The sequence below is a fragment of the Leptinotarsa decemlineata genome, unplaced genomic scaffold (genome assembly GCF_025532065.1).
Source record: "Leptinotarsa decemlineata unplaced genomic scaffold, Ldec_3_MD MMD2_tig00026340_RagTag_RagTag, whole genome shotgun sequence".
Classification (NCBI taxonomy): domain Eukaryota; kingdom Metazoa; phylum Arthropoda; class Insecta; order Coleoptera; family Chrysomelidae; genus Leptinotarsa; species Leptinotarsa decemlineata.
In genome coordinates, this window is record NW_027412694.1 from 1,849,544 (window position 1) to 1,867,737 (window position 18,194).

An 18,194-nucleotide genomic window follows, 5' to 3' on the forward strand; every position below is an offset into this window, starting at 1 on the left:
TCTATGGAAGATGGACGTATTTAACCACGCTTTGTGAAAGAATCACATTTGTAGCAAGTCAAATCAATAATGTTTAAGCTATACAAACATATGAACAACCAACATACATTTCAAATAGGTTACAAATAAATTAAAAAGAAAAAAACACAACTATCACCAGTGGTGACGCAAATGTACATGAGAGATACAAATATGTGAATAATATGGTTATTAAAATTGAAAAATATATATTAATATCGAAGGCCACGATTAAAATGATTCAGATTCAAACATGCGAGTTGGTGTGGTCAGGTACTCGTTGACACTATAGAAACAATGTGTTGTCAAGACATTTTTGTAAAACTCTTGAAACTAAATATAGGTAGATCTTTAGCAGTGTGTGGCAACATGTTATAAATATTAACATTGAGTGTATTGATCGAGAATGTGTGTAGTTTCAGCCTGCGTGGTCTTAAGAGATTGGTACCTCTAGTGTTATGTTCAAGAACCTGTATATTGGTCAAATGTTCTTATTTGTAATTCTGAATTTCCAATAGAGATTAATAGATATTGGGTGACGTCATTGTGTTTAGTTTTTTGAAAAGAGGCTGGCAGGTATCTCTCAAACCGGCATTTGAAATTATTCTAATAGCTCGCTTTGTAGTAAAAATATTTTCTCGGGCAATGGTGCAATTTCTCCAAAGTAAAGTTTCCGTAGCTAATATGAGAATGAAAAAAAGCATAGTATGCTGATTGGTGAGTATTCATGTTGACAAAAGTCTTCAATTGCCTGAGTAGAAATAGGTATTTGGAAAGTATCGAGCCTAATTCTTCGATGTGGTATGGCCAATTCAGAGTATCATCTAGGGTGATGCCTAGTAGTTTGACAGTTTAACTTTTTGCTATATTATTATTCGTAGAGAGTTTTATCTCTATTAAGTTTCAAAAGGTAAAAAGTTCAGTATTGAACCCTTTCTCAGCTTGATTTACTGCAGTTTTCATTGTGGCGAGCAAGTTCTCACAGTTTTGGTTAGTATCCAGGAAGTAGTATCATTGGCATAGATTACGCATTTATATGCTAATAAGTCATTTATATAAATGATGAATAACCAAGGTCTTGAAACGGAGCCCTGTTTACAGAGTGAGATTTTGTATAATTAATATTTTTTTCCAAAAAGAGTGGTGCGCTTAAATTCTCCTGATAATAGACTAGATCCATTTGTCGATGAAATTTCATTCGCAGTTCAAATATCACTTCTTGAAGCACAAACAATGTCTTTAACGGTTTCAAAAGTACAAAAGTGAAGTTATTAAAATGACTTCAACAATTATATTTGTTAGTTTTTAGTTGGTGACATAAATATTATATTTTCCTAGTGTCGAATACGAAATTACTTCTTGTGCCTTCAAGAAAACATTTTAAACACTTTTCAACATCAACGTTACTCTAACGTTCTCGTTTTACTGCATTATATTTCATAACTCTCACTTGGAACTATTGAAGAACTCTTATAAAGTTATATTCCGATTATTTCATAAGTATCTTTATTGAACTTCTTTTTAAGAATATCAGAAAATTTTCATAGTAACTGCCGAAATGTTTATGAAACTGTTTTGTAGTGTTTGTGAAAGGAATTACAAAAATATAATAAAGACTATAATGTTTTATAAAACGGTGCCAATTTCCTACATATACCTGTTTTATAAATTGCGAAAAGGTTTCTCCAAAACTATTATAAAATATAAAACTGCTAGTTGGGTATGTCATAATACTGAACATAGTATGGACTACTTGAGACTTACTAAATGAAATATCGCCAGAAACTGATACTTTATTGTGTTGCAGATTGTATGCGTATGCTGGTTATTGCACAAAATTATGCTCAACCATCAGCATCTTTAACAAACGAATACATTCATTGTACGTTACCAAATAATAGTGAAATTCCATGAGCTGCTTTCAATATTGTGATATTTTTTGTCTGTGGACCGTTTTATACGAGTATACAGGAATGTATATTATTTTTGACAAAGAAAAGTTTTGATTACTAAATTCTCCATCTTTATACAAAAAATGTAGAATTTTTCGGAAAAAATAAAGAAAACAATTCCAAAATAAACTCTATAAAACAATAATTGTAGTTCATGCAACAAAGTAACTTCAAGGCACAAACTCAAAAAAAGCCTTCTCGAAACAACTACTATATAAACATTGAATTACATGAAAAAACACTCTCGAAACAACTATTTATATATCCATGAACAATGAATTATCCAAAAAAATATTTTTTCGTATTCAGTTTCTACTTTTGACATTCGTTATGGAAGAGGTAGAATGCTACTTACATGGAACACTGTCATCCTCAATGTTGAACATCCGATGTTTCGAAATAAAACAACTGATTTCGAAATAAACTGTATACAGAGATATATAGGCAAGAACTGGAGCAGAAAGCTTTCTCTTAAATCCACTTCCATGTGAACTTCTAATTACACGAAAAAAATTACTTTCGAAACAACTACTTTTATTTGAGCACTGAAATATACTAAAAATACTTTTTCTACTCAGTACTTCATACATTCGTTATGGAATTGAGTCAGACATCATATCACATGATGAAGTATTTAATTCATTCACAAAATCACGACTTTATTTCACCAATATGTTAAACTTACCCATGTCAACGATGACAGTACATAGTGACATTCATTGGCTTGAATGATTTGGTCCCAGCCATAGGAATGTTTTTCAAAGTGAAAGAAGTATATTTTCAGTATAGATTAATTTTTGGCCTTTGTACATTTTTCCCATTTATTAGACAATGGAAGTTCGAACTAATGTAATGTATTATTATGAATAATAAATAAACTTGAGATCATTAGCGATATGAAAAAACTTAGTTATAGTTCTATTGTTCCATTAACAATTCACGGAAAACTATTCAAAATTAATTATGAAAGTAGGTTTAGCAGATGCAGTCAACCATTATGTTTCAAGAGAGTTGAAGTGAAAAGAAAGTTTATTGGTTTTATTATTGAAAAGTATTTCCAATATTATTGTTGATTGAAGAGTTCCAACATTCAACATCCCGGATTTCTTGATAAAAAAATATTTCTCATAGAATCAAGCCTTCAAAAAGTTTGACTGATCTTGTGGATAATTTGAATTGGAGTTTAGAAATTAACAAGTTCCTCAGAAATAATGGTATGCTTGGAGGGAATGGCATGCCTTTTCCATTATTTGAAATGATTTTTTTATTAAAAATTTAACTTTTTTCCAGATACCCACTCTTGTAAAGAGTTACATATGAAGTCACACATATATGCCCTTCAGAATTTCCAGCAAGTAGTTGGTACCGAAGAATTCTTGTTACTACCTTTTTCAGAAGTAAGAAATTATTTTGTTTTCATTTTAATTTTCCATGATTCTATGATGTTCGATATCCTCGGATTTTCATTTATATATTTTATTTATCTATCTTGATCAACACGCTAAAATAGTTAAAACAACGGTTGTGACGAAGTAGATTGTGGAATTGGCAATATCGCTAACGCCATCAATGAATGCACCCTGCCTTAGAGTTGAAGGTCTAGGGCGGTCAATTCAAGGTAGGTAGATTCTGAAATATTTCGATTTTTCAGAATTTGATTGCCAGAAAACTGACGAGGGTAACACGATACTGATGAAATACACAAAATCTTAAAAAATACGTCATTTATTAAAACTCGGAACAAATCTCTTACAAAGTAACAATGGTACAATAATTATTTTAAATTATAAGTTTCAAGTGAATCAAAAATAAAAATAAATATTGCAATACTGTGAGAAAGAACCTATCTTAGCCTTCGTGAGAGTCTTGTAATAATATTATTTTATTTTCAGATAGTTCTACTTACTTATACATAATCAACATATAATATAAATTAACGTATGACTTTATATTGAGCTGATAATAACAATAATTACATTGTAATACTATGAGAATGAATTACATAAATGCAGTTTTTTGGGAAAGAAAGTTTTTGGCTTTCTACTACTCCATCTGATACAAAAAAAGGGATGAGAGAATCTTCCAAAGAAAGGAAGGAAGTAATCAATTTGAAACTCTATACATGAATGTGTAGATCATGCAAAGAAGTAACTTTCAGACAAAAACTGAAAGAAAGTCCTCCTGAAACAGCTACTTTCATATAAACATTGAATTACACGAAAGAAAATAATTCTTTCGAAACAAATATTTCTATATGAACACTGAATTATACAGAAGATACTTTTCTCTACTCAGTTTGTATTTCAAACATTTGTTGTGGAATGAGAATCAGATATCATTCACATGAGTTCTACTTTGAATGAATGGTAATAAACTGTACTCACATAGAACACTTTTTTTTTGTATCAGATGGAGTAGTAGAAAGCCATAAACTTTCTTTCCCACAAAATTAATCACTCCTAAAAATATAACCGCTTCAATTCAATAAATGCAGTCTTTAGACATTTTTAATAATGGCATACTACTTATTCTACTTTCAGGTAGATTTACTGAAAAATATTAATTATTCAAAGTAATAAACAGAAGAAACAAAACTATAATAAAATTAAATGAGATATAAACTGGTAAAACACTTTATTCTCTTTTGTAACGAGGTTTGACACTGGTATTTTTTTATTATTTGATTCATTGCGGAACTCAGAGACGTATATATCATCTAATTTCAACAGAGCGCCGTTTTGGTCAGTGTCAAATCACTTTTTCTGTTTTTCTTGTGACATATTTGCCCAAAATATAATCACCACTGTTATAACGACTTCGTTAATGTGAATAGTCGCCAACTTCTGATGTTGGTGGAATATGCAATTAAGAGTGGTTTCTTGTATTAATAGATAGGGGTCTATACCCCTAAATTGTTTCTGCGATCCTTATGGATGTGATCATTTTTGTCTAGTGAACGTACATGACTGCAAACTTCTACCGTATTCACAGACTCCGAAGATGATGCAATATCATCGTTCACCCGACAAAAATTATCACATTCATCAGGGTCGCAGAAACAACTTAGATTCCTCATTGTCAATCTGTTTCCAGGCTGAGTGGACCATCTGATGGACCAACAGCGTCCCCTTGAAAGCGACCATTTCAGACACTTTTCCGTTAATTTATTTCACTGCCTTCGATCACATCTACTTCTACACCAGGACATCTCTCGCGAATAACAGTAGCAAACTACGGGTGCTCCCTTTCCCAGCCTCATGAAAGTTCCAAGTATAATTCATAAAATTAGGGCACATGTCTTGCAGCTTACAAGCCAATACATAAAACATTGATTTATTACTGTACTATGTTACATTCAATTGCTTTTTGACTTTTTTTGCTTCTTTTGCTATCCGGTCTTCGTTAACAATATGTTTTTCAGGAACTATTATCTGCATTTCATAGTCAGTAGTTAAAGTATTCTGGTGTATAAAATTGTGAGTGGTTTGTTTTTTGTCTATAGTTTGTTGAATATTCTTTCGTTTTTTTTCTTCATTCAGCTAATTTGATGGATTCACTTTTGATTCTTGCCAAGCGAGCCCTTTCAGAATATCTTTTCTTTTTCAATACATCTTTCCCAGTCAAATTCGGTTTTTCAGTAGGCGGCATCATGTTTCAAACTGAAATAAACTGAAGAAATACCTATACACTGTAACTGTTGAAGTAAAAGTGATCTGAAACAAAAAATATCAGTATCCTGGAAACACGTCATCAGTCCTTTGACGCGATGTCCGACAAAGAACTCAGATTTATAAGAAAACAGTAACTCGCTACAGTTTTGAAGTTTTGACTGGATTGGCACACTGTAAAGTGAAAACCGTCGCGCTACCATTGACACTGTAATGGCGGCTGGCAAATGGCAGTCACTCTGTTGTTCGAGACCCACATGTTGTTGTAGCAATTATCTGGTTTGCCTGACCGGGTGCCTGAGTTATGTTTGTGGTAGTCTCTGCGAATCATCCCGCTTGTTAAGGCAGTTTGGGTGTTTTTCAATTTAGATTGCTTCCCGAATCATCCTGTCCTGAAATTTTTTTTTCTAGCAATAGTCTTGGCGTTTTCGAAGCTTCTTGTGTGGCCTGTTTCCTGGTGGTGCTTAAAGAGAGATGATGCTGAATCTGATTTGCGAACAGCTAGTTCATGTTCATAGGCCCTGTTGAAAATTCTTCTATTGGTCTCTCTTCAAAGACCACCATCACTATGGTGTTGTCTTTCACAGCTCAGTAACATTGAAATTCCAATGGTCTTGAAATTGACGTTCCTGAACTGAATACGGATGTGTATCGCTCCAGTAGTGGGAATTCGGCTTGTTGAATATCCCATTTTTGGTAAATTTTGCTTTCTAGTTTCATTGAATATGCATAAAAAATTGGTCGTTTTTTGATTTCTCATCATGAAGAACTCTGCAAAGTTGATTTTCCTCCCATAATCGGATAGCTTCAGGCCATTGACTAAATTATGAGAATTTGGAAGCCATTTATATTTTGCTAATATTCTCTGCATGGACATTTTATTCAATCCCAAATCTCGTGCCGCGTCTTCCAAAGATGCTTCTGGAAAACCTGTGAAGTACACAAGCACTGTTATTGCATTATCTATATTGTCCAAGTTCGTAAGATTGGAGATTATTCTTCTAATGATATCTGGAGATGGTTACCAATTTTTTGGATACTTTGTAGCAAAATCATGTTCTTGTTGAAACTTTATTATATTCGCCATAAATGTCCAATGAATTAAAGAAATCTTGATTATTATAAACCACAAAAGTCATATTGTTCCTTTTGAGAGTACGAATCCGACAATAAATAAATTCATTTCATTTGTCACCAAACATTGAGTTGAAGGATGGACAGCAGCCCACTGGAAATATCATTTCGGGCAAGTATGTAAAATTAGATAATACAATAGAATATCTCCAAAATCATAAGTTTTGGGTATAGGAAAGTGTATTATAACTAAGGCTCATTTTCAAAATAGAATTAAACCTTGAAGAAGAAAAAAGGGGTTTTCATTTGAAGAAGTTGAGTTATTTCATTTTTCTCATTTACTCATCGAACTCACATTTTTGCGCACCCTGTGAATTATTCAGTGGATATGAAAATAGTGCGTGATCCATTCACCTTACAATATTCAGGATTCACTCAATGCATATTTTTTTAATGTCAATTCACATGAAACTGACGTATGTTCGAGAGCTGCATCTGTCACTTTCTATAAAGAAACTGGAATAACTCAAAAACCGTTCATTTTTGGTATAGTTTGAATTGAAAGCATGAAAAGAATAGAAGATTTGCCATTGAAAATAAAAAGATGACGTCACTTCCGGAGAAACCGGAAACGTCACATCAACGAAAATATTTCAGTTGAATTCTTCATTAGTTCTCCACCTATCCTACCAATTTTCAGAATCGCCCTACTCTCAGTTTTCTATATAAAGCACGCATCAACTCGTCAAGATATACCCTGTATATCCAAGAGATATTTATCGATCGGACATAGCAGTCAAAAAATGTCACCCCATAGACACGTGTTTCGTGCTTTCGATCCATCGTTAGAACGTGTACAGATGGGCAACACTTGGTTGTCAAAAAAGGTACAAATTCACGAAGTCATTAACAGAAGCCAGCCGCACATTTGTGGTTTCGGTTAACAGATGCTCCACACTGTTTGATCAACATCACACTAACATTTTTTTTTCCTAGGTGAACGATTTGATATCCAACAGTCAGTTGAACATTTCTTCAGAGGAAGATGTATTTACGGCAGTTTTGAATTGGGTCAAACACGACTTGATTGAAAGGAAACAATTTGTTTCAAGGGTAAGTAAATGAAGACATTTATGTCACAAGAAGGAGTTGAAGCTTTGTAACTTCTATTCATTTATGCGAGCGCCTTCGATAGCTGGCTGTGTTGTCATCTTCAAGGCTCTACTCAAACTGAAACGTTCAGTTTGTTTCGGGGTTCCAGCATTTCCTCTCGTTGACAGGAGAAATCGAATCTGATAAGAAGAAATATTCCAAAGTTGCGTCTGAATCGGTATTGGAAATCATAGCCGGGATATAGTACCAAAATACCTAAATTTTCTGCAGAAACTCAATTGCGTAAAAATCCCTGGAAATATTTTGAAATGAGTCAATTTCGATCCCACACAGATTGACGAATTAGATATGCAAACCAATCAATAACGAATAACTGAGCCGAAACCAAAAAAAGCTCGTCAAAGTCGATCGAAAGTGAAGGTGATGTTAACAGTTTTTTTCGATTATCGCGGTGTTGCGTACTCAAATTTTTCACCAGAAGGTGTGAGAGTAAATAAAAAATATCATTTGGGCATTATGCGGTGTCTGAGAGAGTAAATTCGTCGAAATAGACCAGATATGTGGAAAAAAAAACTACTCATGTATTTTGCACCGCGATAACGCATCTCACAAGGCAAGAATCTCTGACCAAAAACTCAATAAATTTTATTGAACAGGCACTTGATATGTCTTTGGCCAATTTTCTATTTTTCTGAAATTCAAATAACCACTTCAAAGCACTCATTTTCAGTCAATAAATATCATTTTAGTGATTTGGCAGCGAGTACTGAAGTCGATTAAAAACATGCTGTCGAAAAAGGTTTTGATGATTGGGTTGTTAGTTGGACGCCACGTATTATTTTAGGAGAGTCCTACTTTGGAGGTAATATAATAAACTTGGATGAATAATACATATTTATCATTTCATTGATCGAATCCTGGCGAGTAGTGAAACTGTTTCTGATTGTCTCTAACTATCTGAAGATTGTTAAGTATTGATTGTTCAATTTGTAAGCAATATTTATGAAAACAAGTTACAGACCAAGTGGATTCTACAGTGGTTCATATCACGCAGTGATATCTTGGAAAAATCTTTTCATTTTCTTCTTATTATATTTCAGTAGATTTTTCATTGTTCATTTTCAAGATTCTTCATTATTATATATCGAAAAAACATATTTGCGGGCTATTTGAATCATTTACCGAGTGAAAATTTGTGTCTCAGTTACAAAATACAACAATAATGTCTTATTTTTCGTGTCTAGCGTGTTTCTCATCTGTGCTGATTGAAAAAACAACTCATTCCTTCTTGGAACCAGTCTGTCCACAAAAAGTTTATTCCGCAATTAATTCGATGAAAAACTTAAATTCTCGTGATATACATGACTTAAATAGTCAGAGATGGATTTGGTGACTGATATACTCGTAGTGCCTTCAACATCGATAATAAATCAAATGTTCTCAACTGGAATATTCTCCTGATATTTTTAAAATATCCAGGGTCATCCCCTTGTTCAAAAAGGACTGCAGAACCTCACCTGATAATCACCGCCCTATTAGCATTATTGAAATTATCGGAAAGATATAAAGATTATTTTAAAAATTCGGTTGTATTCTATTTTAGCGAATCCCAATTTGGTTTTCCTAAAAATAGATCCACTGCTCGAGCTAATTATTGAGTCGTGACGAACATAGTCAAGGGTCTTGATCTGGGTAAACATAATTCTCTAACCCTATGTGACTTGACCACGGCTTTCTATTCTGTTTCCTACTCTATTCTCATTCAAAAATTGAGTTGATATGACATAAGAGACATTGCTCTTGCGACGACGTCAACAATATCAAGTCAGATTCAAAGTCAATTGTTCATGACGTTCCTAAGGGTTATGTCTTCGACCCGTTATCATTCATCATTCATATGAATGACTTATGTAGCTTTATTTCACCAACAAAATGTGTTTTGTATACCAACGACAAAACCCTCATATGCTCAGACAAATCACATACCAGTTTACCTCAAATTATTGACAGAAATAAAAATTTTGCAAAAACTTGGTTCACAGCATATATGAGTGAACTGAAATTGAACGATAAAAAAAACCAGAATATTGTGATATCCTCAAACACCATTGTTACTCTATGAGACAGTGTTAAGTTTCTAGGTATTCATATTGATGCCAGAGTTAATTGGTCCAGCCATATTGAAGCAAACACTCGTGAGCTGTCTAGTCTTTAATTTGTTCTTGAACAGTTGACGAATGCTGTAGGTTTGATGACACTGAAGATATTAAATCATTCACTATTCCAGTCTTGATTTGGGGGCATTTCACAATCAATTACATTTTTCAGATTTCAGAAAAAAAAGCTCGAAATCATGCCATTTCCTACATTATGTATTTATGATTTGTCGTTGGAGATTCATAATTATTCAACAAAATTCGCATGTTCATTGAATAATACAAGGCATATGTAAGTCGTAAATTTACGAAATGGTGTCACACAAATAAACTTATAGTCAATGCCGACAAAACGGTGTTAGTTCAATTCTTCAACCGAAGACACTTAGATACAGGTTGATATAAATAATGTCACTATCTATCTGTCGGAAACCACAAAATTTTTAGGACTTCATATAGATTCTGGGTTGAGTTGGCAAGTTTACATAAATTATGTTTGCAAGAGAATCAACACCAGTTTTTGCGCATTGGTACAACATAAAAAGTTTATGAATGAAGAGCATTTGTTGAAAATTTACTAACACTACCATCTATATACATTTATAATTGTCTACTTTTTGTAAAAGAGAAGGAGTCTGGGTTTGAAACTCATTCAAAGTGTCACAGTTACCCAACAAGAAATGGAAATCTAACTGAACTGCAGCAACATCGTACTAGATTGTTTCAAAAATCACCCTTTCTAGCAGGCTCCAAGCTACTCAATTGTCTACCTTCAAATATGAAGAGTTATCCCATTAATGTCTACTTTCAAACGGAGAGTTGAAGAATACCTTTTAGAGGGATGTATTTATTTTATCAATGAGTATTTTGAGTATACTTCCAAATAATTGTAATCCATGTAATCCAGTACATGGATTACAATTATTTTAACTTGACGTTTCCTATATCATTGTTGAATGATCATTTCAAAAGAATAAAACATTATTATTATTATTTTTTCACCGTAGTGTGCGCTGGTCAGGCCCTATCCCCCGAAGCCCCGATACATTCGGGAGGGCGCGCCAGCATTATCAACCAATGACCACTCCCCACAACGTGGGGTAAGTGATCATTGGGTCCGAGAATCATGTGCCCTGAGCAAGCGCAGTGAGCCAAAAATGACAGCCTTCTGCATCTGTGCGGCTAAGATTTCTGCCTTAGTACGGCAAGCCGGTATGATTTCAAAATTCGAGAGTAGAGAGGATATCATTCCACCAAGGACTCCAATAATCAGAACAACCATCTTAACAGAGTGATCTGGATAGAGTATGCGGATTTCGTAGAGAAAATCTCGATATTTTATCCGTTTTTCCTCCTCTTTTCTCACGATATTCGTCTCGCCAGGAGCTGAAAACTCCACGACAACTATCGTTTTGCTCTGGTGGTCGAGAAGGACTACATCAGGCTTATTAGCTTGTATGAGCCTGAGGGTGGGGAACGGATAGTTCCAATAAAATCGGCACTTCTCATTCCCCACAACGGATTCAATATCCCCCGGAGCGTAAAGCAACACCGGTGTCTCGTCAATACCGTAAGAGTGCTGTATCACTACTATTATTATCATTATTATTATTATATGTTAGCAGTTGTTCAAAAAACTACCTTAATTTGAATGTATACAACTGTCTCCATCTATCAGTTAAATTTTTGAGGGTGAGGATCGTCCAAAAAATTATTTCAATAACGTAAGAGAGATCAAGGTAGATGCCTTCTGGAAGCCTATCATCTTTTTCTTGGAGTAGAGAAATTTTTCAGTCACGCAGATTCAGGAAAAGGGGTAGCACTGAATGGTTTCCAGGGTTACTAGTTTTATAATAATAATAATATGGCCGGATAAATGCAGAGGTCTGTCAGTGTTGGTTCAATGCATCTACTGAGAGCACATAATTCTTGAACTCAATCATCACTCACCTAAGGGTATGGTGTTGGTCATACCCGCGCGCTCTCTGAATGTGTCAGAGCTCCGGAAGAGGGTCCGACCAATGCAACCTCAATGAAAATGATAATGATGATGATCATAAGGTTGAGCTGGTCTGGCCCAGACCTAGATCAATAATAATGATAATGAACGTATTTATTACTTCCGAAATTACAAATAATATATAATTCCCAAACAATATTGGATTTTTGATATACCTTGTATGCAGTATTACAGCCGAATCTGACCGAAAAATGTATTGTGAAATTGATAATAATATCATATGATGGATAGTGTCAATATTTTTGCTGAGACATCAAAGCTGTACATCCCTCATCAGTTGTCCTGAAAATATCATCAACAGCATGCAACAAAACTTTTCTAAATCCAGGCAAAAGACCAATGTTCGCAATAGGTTCTAGAAGGAGATACTCAACAGCACTTTCCAGAATTTTTGAAATTGTCAGAAGAATATATATGGGGCGTAGATCATTGGATTTTTCAACCTATGGAATAACTAACATAGCACTCACCCATACTTCTAGAAATACATTTTCTCAAGGGTAAAAATTTACTATTTGAATGATATATTGAACAATGTGTGGACAACATCATTTTATTCGATTATATTCATGTTATCACTTTCAGTTGCATTATCTTTCATTGATTTATATACAAAAAGATCATTTAAAATAATGAAACAAAACTGAGTAGGTATCAATTGGACAATTATTTTCACAAAATTCTAATAGGGTGCTTGGTCAGTGGTGTCAACCAATTGGTGAAACTGAAAAACTTCATCTAAAATCCTGAGAAACAGCTCCAATTCAGATGATTGTGTTTCAAATTTTTGTTCTATTCTAATAATTGGCTCTACTCCTAGAGCCTCGATGATGACTGCACCACCAGTTGTTGAAAGCGCTCGCATATAATTAAATAGGAGTTATAAAGCTTGAAATCCTTTTTGTGACTCATATTAATTTAAAAAAAAAATTATTTATTTCAAACACATGCTAATATTCAATGAGGTAATTTTTAGACCTATTTTAAGAAAAAAACTTAACCTAACCTATGGACGTATGTCCTAAACGCCTTAACTTTTGATATACAGGGTGGCAAAGTTTTCAAAAATAATCAGTTTTTTAATAATAACTGAGATAATTTTGTAGACATCTTTGGCATATTTGGTACATATGTTCCATGCCTCAAGGCGCATTCTCTGATGTACACAAATTTGTATTTTTTCAAACAGTGGCATCCCTACGTTTCGCATTGAATATTTTTGGGGAAAAAGTACTACGCCAATGCTTTCTTTTCAAAATAAAATCATTTTTAAAATCCTCATTCATTTTTGAGAAAATTTGATCTCTTGGTATTTCTTTGTCCGACGCATGATTTTCACTCAAAAAAATAAAAATCGACAGAAAGCAGATTAAGAAATTAGATCAATTCTAAAATGAATGAGAATCTGAAAATTGCTTCATAACGCATTACCAATTCCCTAATAATATTTGAAAACATAATCTGCAAAAATTTTTATGAAAACGAGTTTTATTTTATTTTGTGACAGTAAGTCTAAACGAATGGCACAAATTTGTTAATTAGTAATAATACCAAAACTGGCCACCTGCACTTAGTATGCATGCTTCCGCCCTTCTACGCATGGAATTACGCACCCGTTCAAATATTCCCGGCGTATTTCGTATAGTTTCACACGAGACAACTATTCGCTCTCTTAAATCTTCTAAAGTATTAACGGGAGTTTTATACACAAGAGTTATAAGGTGACCCCATAAAAAAAAATCTAAACTGTTGAGATCGGGGGATCTTGCTGGCCATTGCTGAGGTCCTCCGCGACCTATCCAACGATTAGGATAAACTGTATTTAAATGGTTTCAGACAATCACACTGAAATGAGCAGGGGTGCCATCGTGCATGTACCATATTCGATTCCTTAACGCAAGTGGCACCTCTTCCAATAACCCAGGTAAGTCTTCTTCGAGAAAGTGTAAATAAGAACGACCATCAAGGCGTCCTGGTAGAAAAAATGGGCCTATTAGATGATCACCTATAATTCCTGCCCATACATTAACCGAAAATTGCTGTTGGAAATGGGTTTCGGTTATTGCATAGGGATTTTCTTCAGCCTACACATGATTGTTATGGAAATTTTGAATGGCATTCCGAGAAAAATTTGCTTTGTCTGTGAACAAAATTTGTGTCCCAAACTGCGGATTTAGTGCAATACTTTGTAGATACCACTGACTGAAGTTCACACGCTGTGGAAAATCTCTGGGGAGTAATGCCTGCACTCTTGAAATATGGTATGGGTATAACAAAAAATCAACCAAAATACGCCAAACAATTTGATGACAAATATCCAGAGTTCTAGCGATCTTCCTCGTACTCGTCTCAGGATGTTCCTCAATTTCTTGCAGCACCGCTTCCTCAATTTCAGGAGTTCTTACTACACGAGGTCTACCTTCCGGAGTCCCTTTCTTGAAACTACCAGTTTCCCCAGGTCGACGATGAATATTTGAAAAGGTTCGGCTATGTGGTAAGGCACGATTAGGATATCTTTCTGGTAAATGCGCCTGGCTTCTGTTGCATTACCATCGGCAAGGCCATATAGGTAATGCATTTGCGCCATTTCCGCATTCGTATAATTTACCATATTTACTGATATTCAGAAAAACAGCGGACTACCAAAATAACTTCAATAATACTTCAAAATCAATCAAAACGCGCTGTGACAGATTTTAACACCAACACCTTACTTTAAACCAACATTAATATTAGCTACTGACGTTTGTACATACAGAGAATTCGTTTTTTATTGCTATGGTGGGTACGCTGTTTTTTCTGCTTTTAATCTTTAAAAGAAATCACATATCGACAAACTCCAAATTTCCGAGAGGTGCAGTAAATAAATTCTGCTACACGTCATTTATTCCAGGATAACTAAATTTATGTTTTCAAAAATTATTAAGCGGTGCTGCGTTATGACGTAATTTTAATTGAGAACAGTGCATCTGTCAACAAACAAATACCAGTTTGCTTTCAGTCGATGCACGATACCGCATCAGATTTTTAAGGAATTTATCCTTAAGTAAAGCGATTTTTAATTTTTTGAGCGAAAACCATGCGTCGAACAAAGAAAACCCAGCAAATCAAATGTGCTCAAAAATGTATGGAGATTTTAAAAATAATTTTTAATTCAAGATAAAGCAGTGGCGTAGTATTTTTTTGCCAAAAATATACATTTCAAAAATTAAGAAAATTGTACATCAGAAAATGCGCCTTGAGGCATGGAACATATGTACCAAATATGCCAAAGATGTCTACAAAATTATCTCAGTTATTATTAAAAAACTGATTATTTTTGAAAACTTTGCCACCCTGTATCTCAAAAGTTAAGGCGTTTAGGTTGATTGATTTGAGTTGGTTGATTGGAGGGACACTATTTATATCTTTTGGCAGATGATACAGTAGTAGCATCTTCATCTGAAAATTTCATTGATTTGAGTGGTGTCGCATCCGCTTCTGTCCATAAAATGAAAATTATTGCTTCTCAAATGGATTCGTTCTGAATGAAAATGAAACCGATCCGATGGTTTTCTCAACTCGTGAATTGGATAAAAGTTTCTAAGTAAAGTTGAATAACGAATCTATAGAGCTAAAGCATTCAATTTGATTCCTAGGAGTTTTCATAGATATCCGGCTTTCTTGGTTTGACCATCTTAATTTTGTTCTCGAAAAACATGCAACACATTGTTTCGTTCTATGACAGCTCTGATCTAAATTTAATATCGACTTGTTGCGTTTGTACTACTTAGTTGTTTTCTTCTGGGCAATATTGTTCATTATCATTGTTACAAATATGAATGGTGAAATGAAGTTATTTTTATTCTGACTCATCATACATGGGGTTTTCAAAAATTATATTTATTTCAATATACATGTCAAAAAATGTAGTGACAAACTGAATAGAGTCAATGCAATGTTTTTCTAGTTGATGCAACACGTCAGACTTCCATTGGTGAACAGGGATTTTCTTATGACGAGGGTAGACAATGAAAAACTTATTATAGAGAATAATGAATGTAAAGAACTCCTTCTTGAGGCAATGAGGTATCACTTAGCACCTGAAAGAAGATGTGTCTTATCTACAACGCGCACAATGGAAAGAAAGCCCAACGGTGCTGACCCTTATCTTTTTGCTATAGGTATGTTTTCTCTTTTGAAGTCCGACTATAATTCACGAAAAATCCATTAATAACTATTCTGTTGTATTTCTATTGAACTAATTCATTTTTTATCTTCAGGTGGTGGATCTCTCTTTGCCATTCATTCCGAATGTGAAGTTTACAATCCAAAATCAGATTCTTGGTCAGCAATAGCTCCCATGCAGTGGAGAAGGTCTAGATCTGGAGTAACAGGACTAAGAAGGCTCCTATATGTTGTTGGAGGGTACGTATATACTTCTGTGTTTATTGTTTTGAAATTATTTCTCAAGGTACGATGGAGCGTCTGACCTGGCGACAGCGGAATACTATAACCCTCTTAATAACTCTTGGTATTCTATCACGCCCATGGGTACGAAGAGGTCTTGTTTGGGTGAGTGTTTCATCACGTAGAAGAAAGCTTTTGGTTCAATTAGTGTTACCTAATGTTTTATTGAAAATAATAATCAGAAGGATACATTCATTACTGTTAAACACGCATGAAGAAGCTATTGTATTGTTGAATGCATGCTGCGACTCTGTGAATTGTTTCGTGAAAATATCACAGTGAAGTAATATTCGATACGTTTTCAATTTGGGAGAAAGTTATGACGTATAGTTTATCGGTATTTTGTGTGATTTGGATGAGATGATACGAAGTTATTCGTGTGTGGATGGAAAGCAACACAATGAAAAATGTCGCCTTTTTTTTGAGATATAACAAAACATTACACTATACAGTGTCCAAGATAGGAATGAACAGCATGGGGATATCGGAAACGGTAAGTGATACAGGGTCGATTGAATTAGAGAAAAGTAGCGGATTTATGTGCATAATAATATGCTATTCAGAAAGTTTTAATATTTCGAGGAGTTTCGGAGATATCCGAAAAAAACCGAAATTTGAACATTTCGTTTTAATTTTCTCCTAACTTTATTGTCGAACGAAATGTACTTTGCGGACACTTTTTAAGGACTACACGATAACGTAAGCAGCATTTTCTGCGACGTTTCGTCTTTTAGAGAACATCATCAATTTTATATTTTATTTGGGCGAAAACTAAAGTATACCCAGCATACGACTCCTTTTTTCATCGTGAATACAGCAACGTATCACATACTATGAGTTCGTAATCACACGTTGAAAGGTAAGACCTTGTTAATCCTTAGCTCGCACAAGTTTCGACTTCTGAGGGTTGTCATTCGTAGGGGTACGACAGCTGGTTAACGAAGAACAGATTTCAAACAGTTTTATTTTTTAACATATTGGTTCCTATACTTTATAACCCAGTGGTGATTTTTAGTAGACCAGTATCTGCAATTTTGAGCAGATATCATTCCATTGGTAGTGAACGTAGCGTCATCAGTGAATACAATTTTTTTAGGAAACTTCTATCGTTTAGCCCAAAAGCAATAATCTGATGATTTATATTCGTCAGTTTCTTTCAATGTTTGCAAAAACTTTGGTTTTAAAGTTTCAATTTTATAACGAACGAAACAACTTTTTATTTTTTCCCTACTCGAATTCAATTGCTCAGACTATTTACGTTAACTGATTTGAGGATTGGCATTAGGATACCTTCGATTTCGATGTGGATTGTCAATAGTTAGATGATTCTTTGTTACACTTCGTGTTCAAGAAAAACGTATATTCACGGAGGCTGCCATTCCATGTCGAATACAATTTTGATGCGGATATCTTCTGTTGAATTCTTAAACAACTCATCTGCTGCTTTGAGCACCATCAACAAACTACCGTATAATTTCAATTTTTCCCGTATATAGAGACGTTCAATGGGCATTTCGTTACTGTTTCTGATGCATTCACTTCCATATTGACATCTAGGGTATAAATAGTTCATTTGTTTCCATGACACTCTATCCCAACATTCGAAAGGAAATTAAGAAATTCCTTAAAAATGAAGACAGGCTAGTAAAGGGGACTAAATTCGAATGACTCACATTTGATAAAATGATAATTTTCAATTTTATTTCAATACTTTTTGTTTCCATTGATTTTGACTATTTAATTA

At 34.2% G+C, this 18,194-nt stretch overlaps 1 protein-coding gene across 2 annotated transcripts in view; it reads left to right on the forward strand.

Moving 5' to 3' along the window:
* The window catches only part of LOC111514419 (kelch-like protein 17), a 100,807-nt gene that overhangs the window by 55,198 nt on the left and 27,415 nt on the right, over window positions 1-18,194 (forward strand). For both annotated transcript variants that reach the window (XM_074183384.1, XM_074183385.1), the window contains 5 exons: window positions 3,261-3,367; window positions 7,709-7,825; window positions 15,951-16,164; window positions 16,264-16,408; window positions 16,455-16,555. In XM_074183384.1, the coding sequence (XP_074039485.1) occupies window positions 3,261-3,367; window positions 7,709-7,825; window positions 15,951-16,164; window positions 16,264-16,408; window positions 16,455-16,555 (684 nt within the window). The remainder of the gene's footprint in view (window positions 1-3,260; window positions 3,368-7,708; window positions 7,826-15,950; window positions 16,165-16,263; window positions 16,409-16,454; window positions 16,556-18,194) is intronic.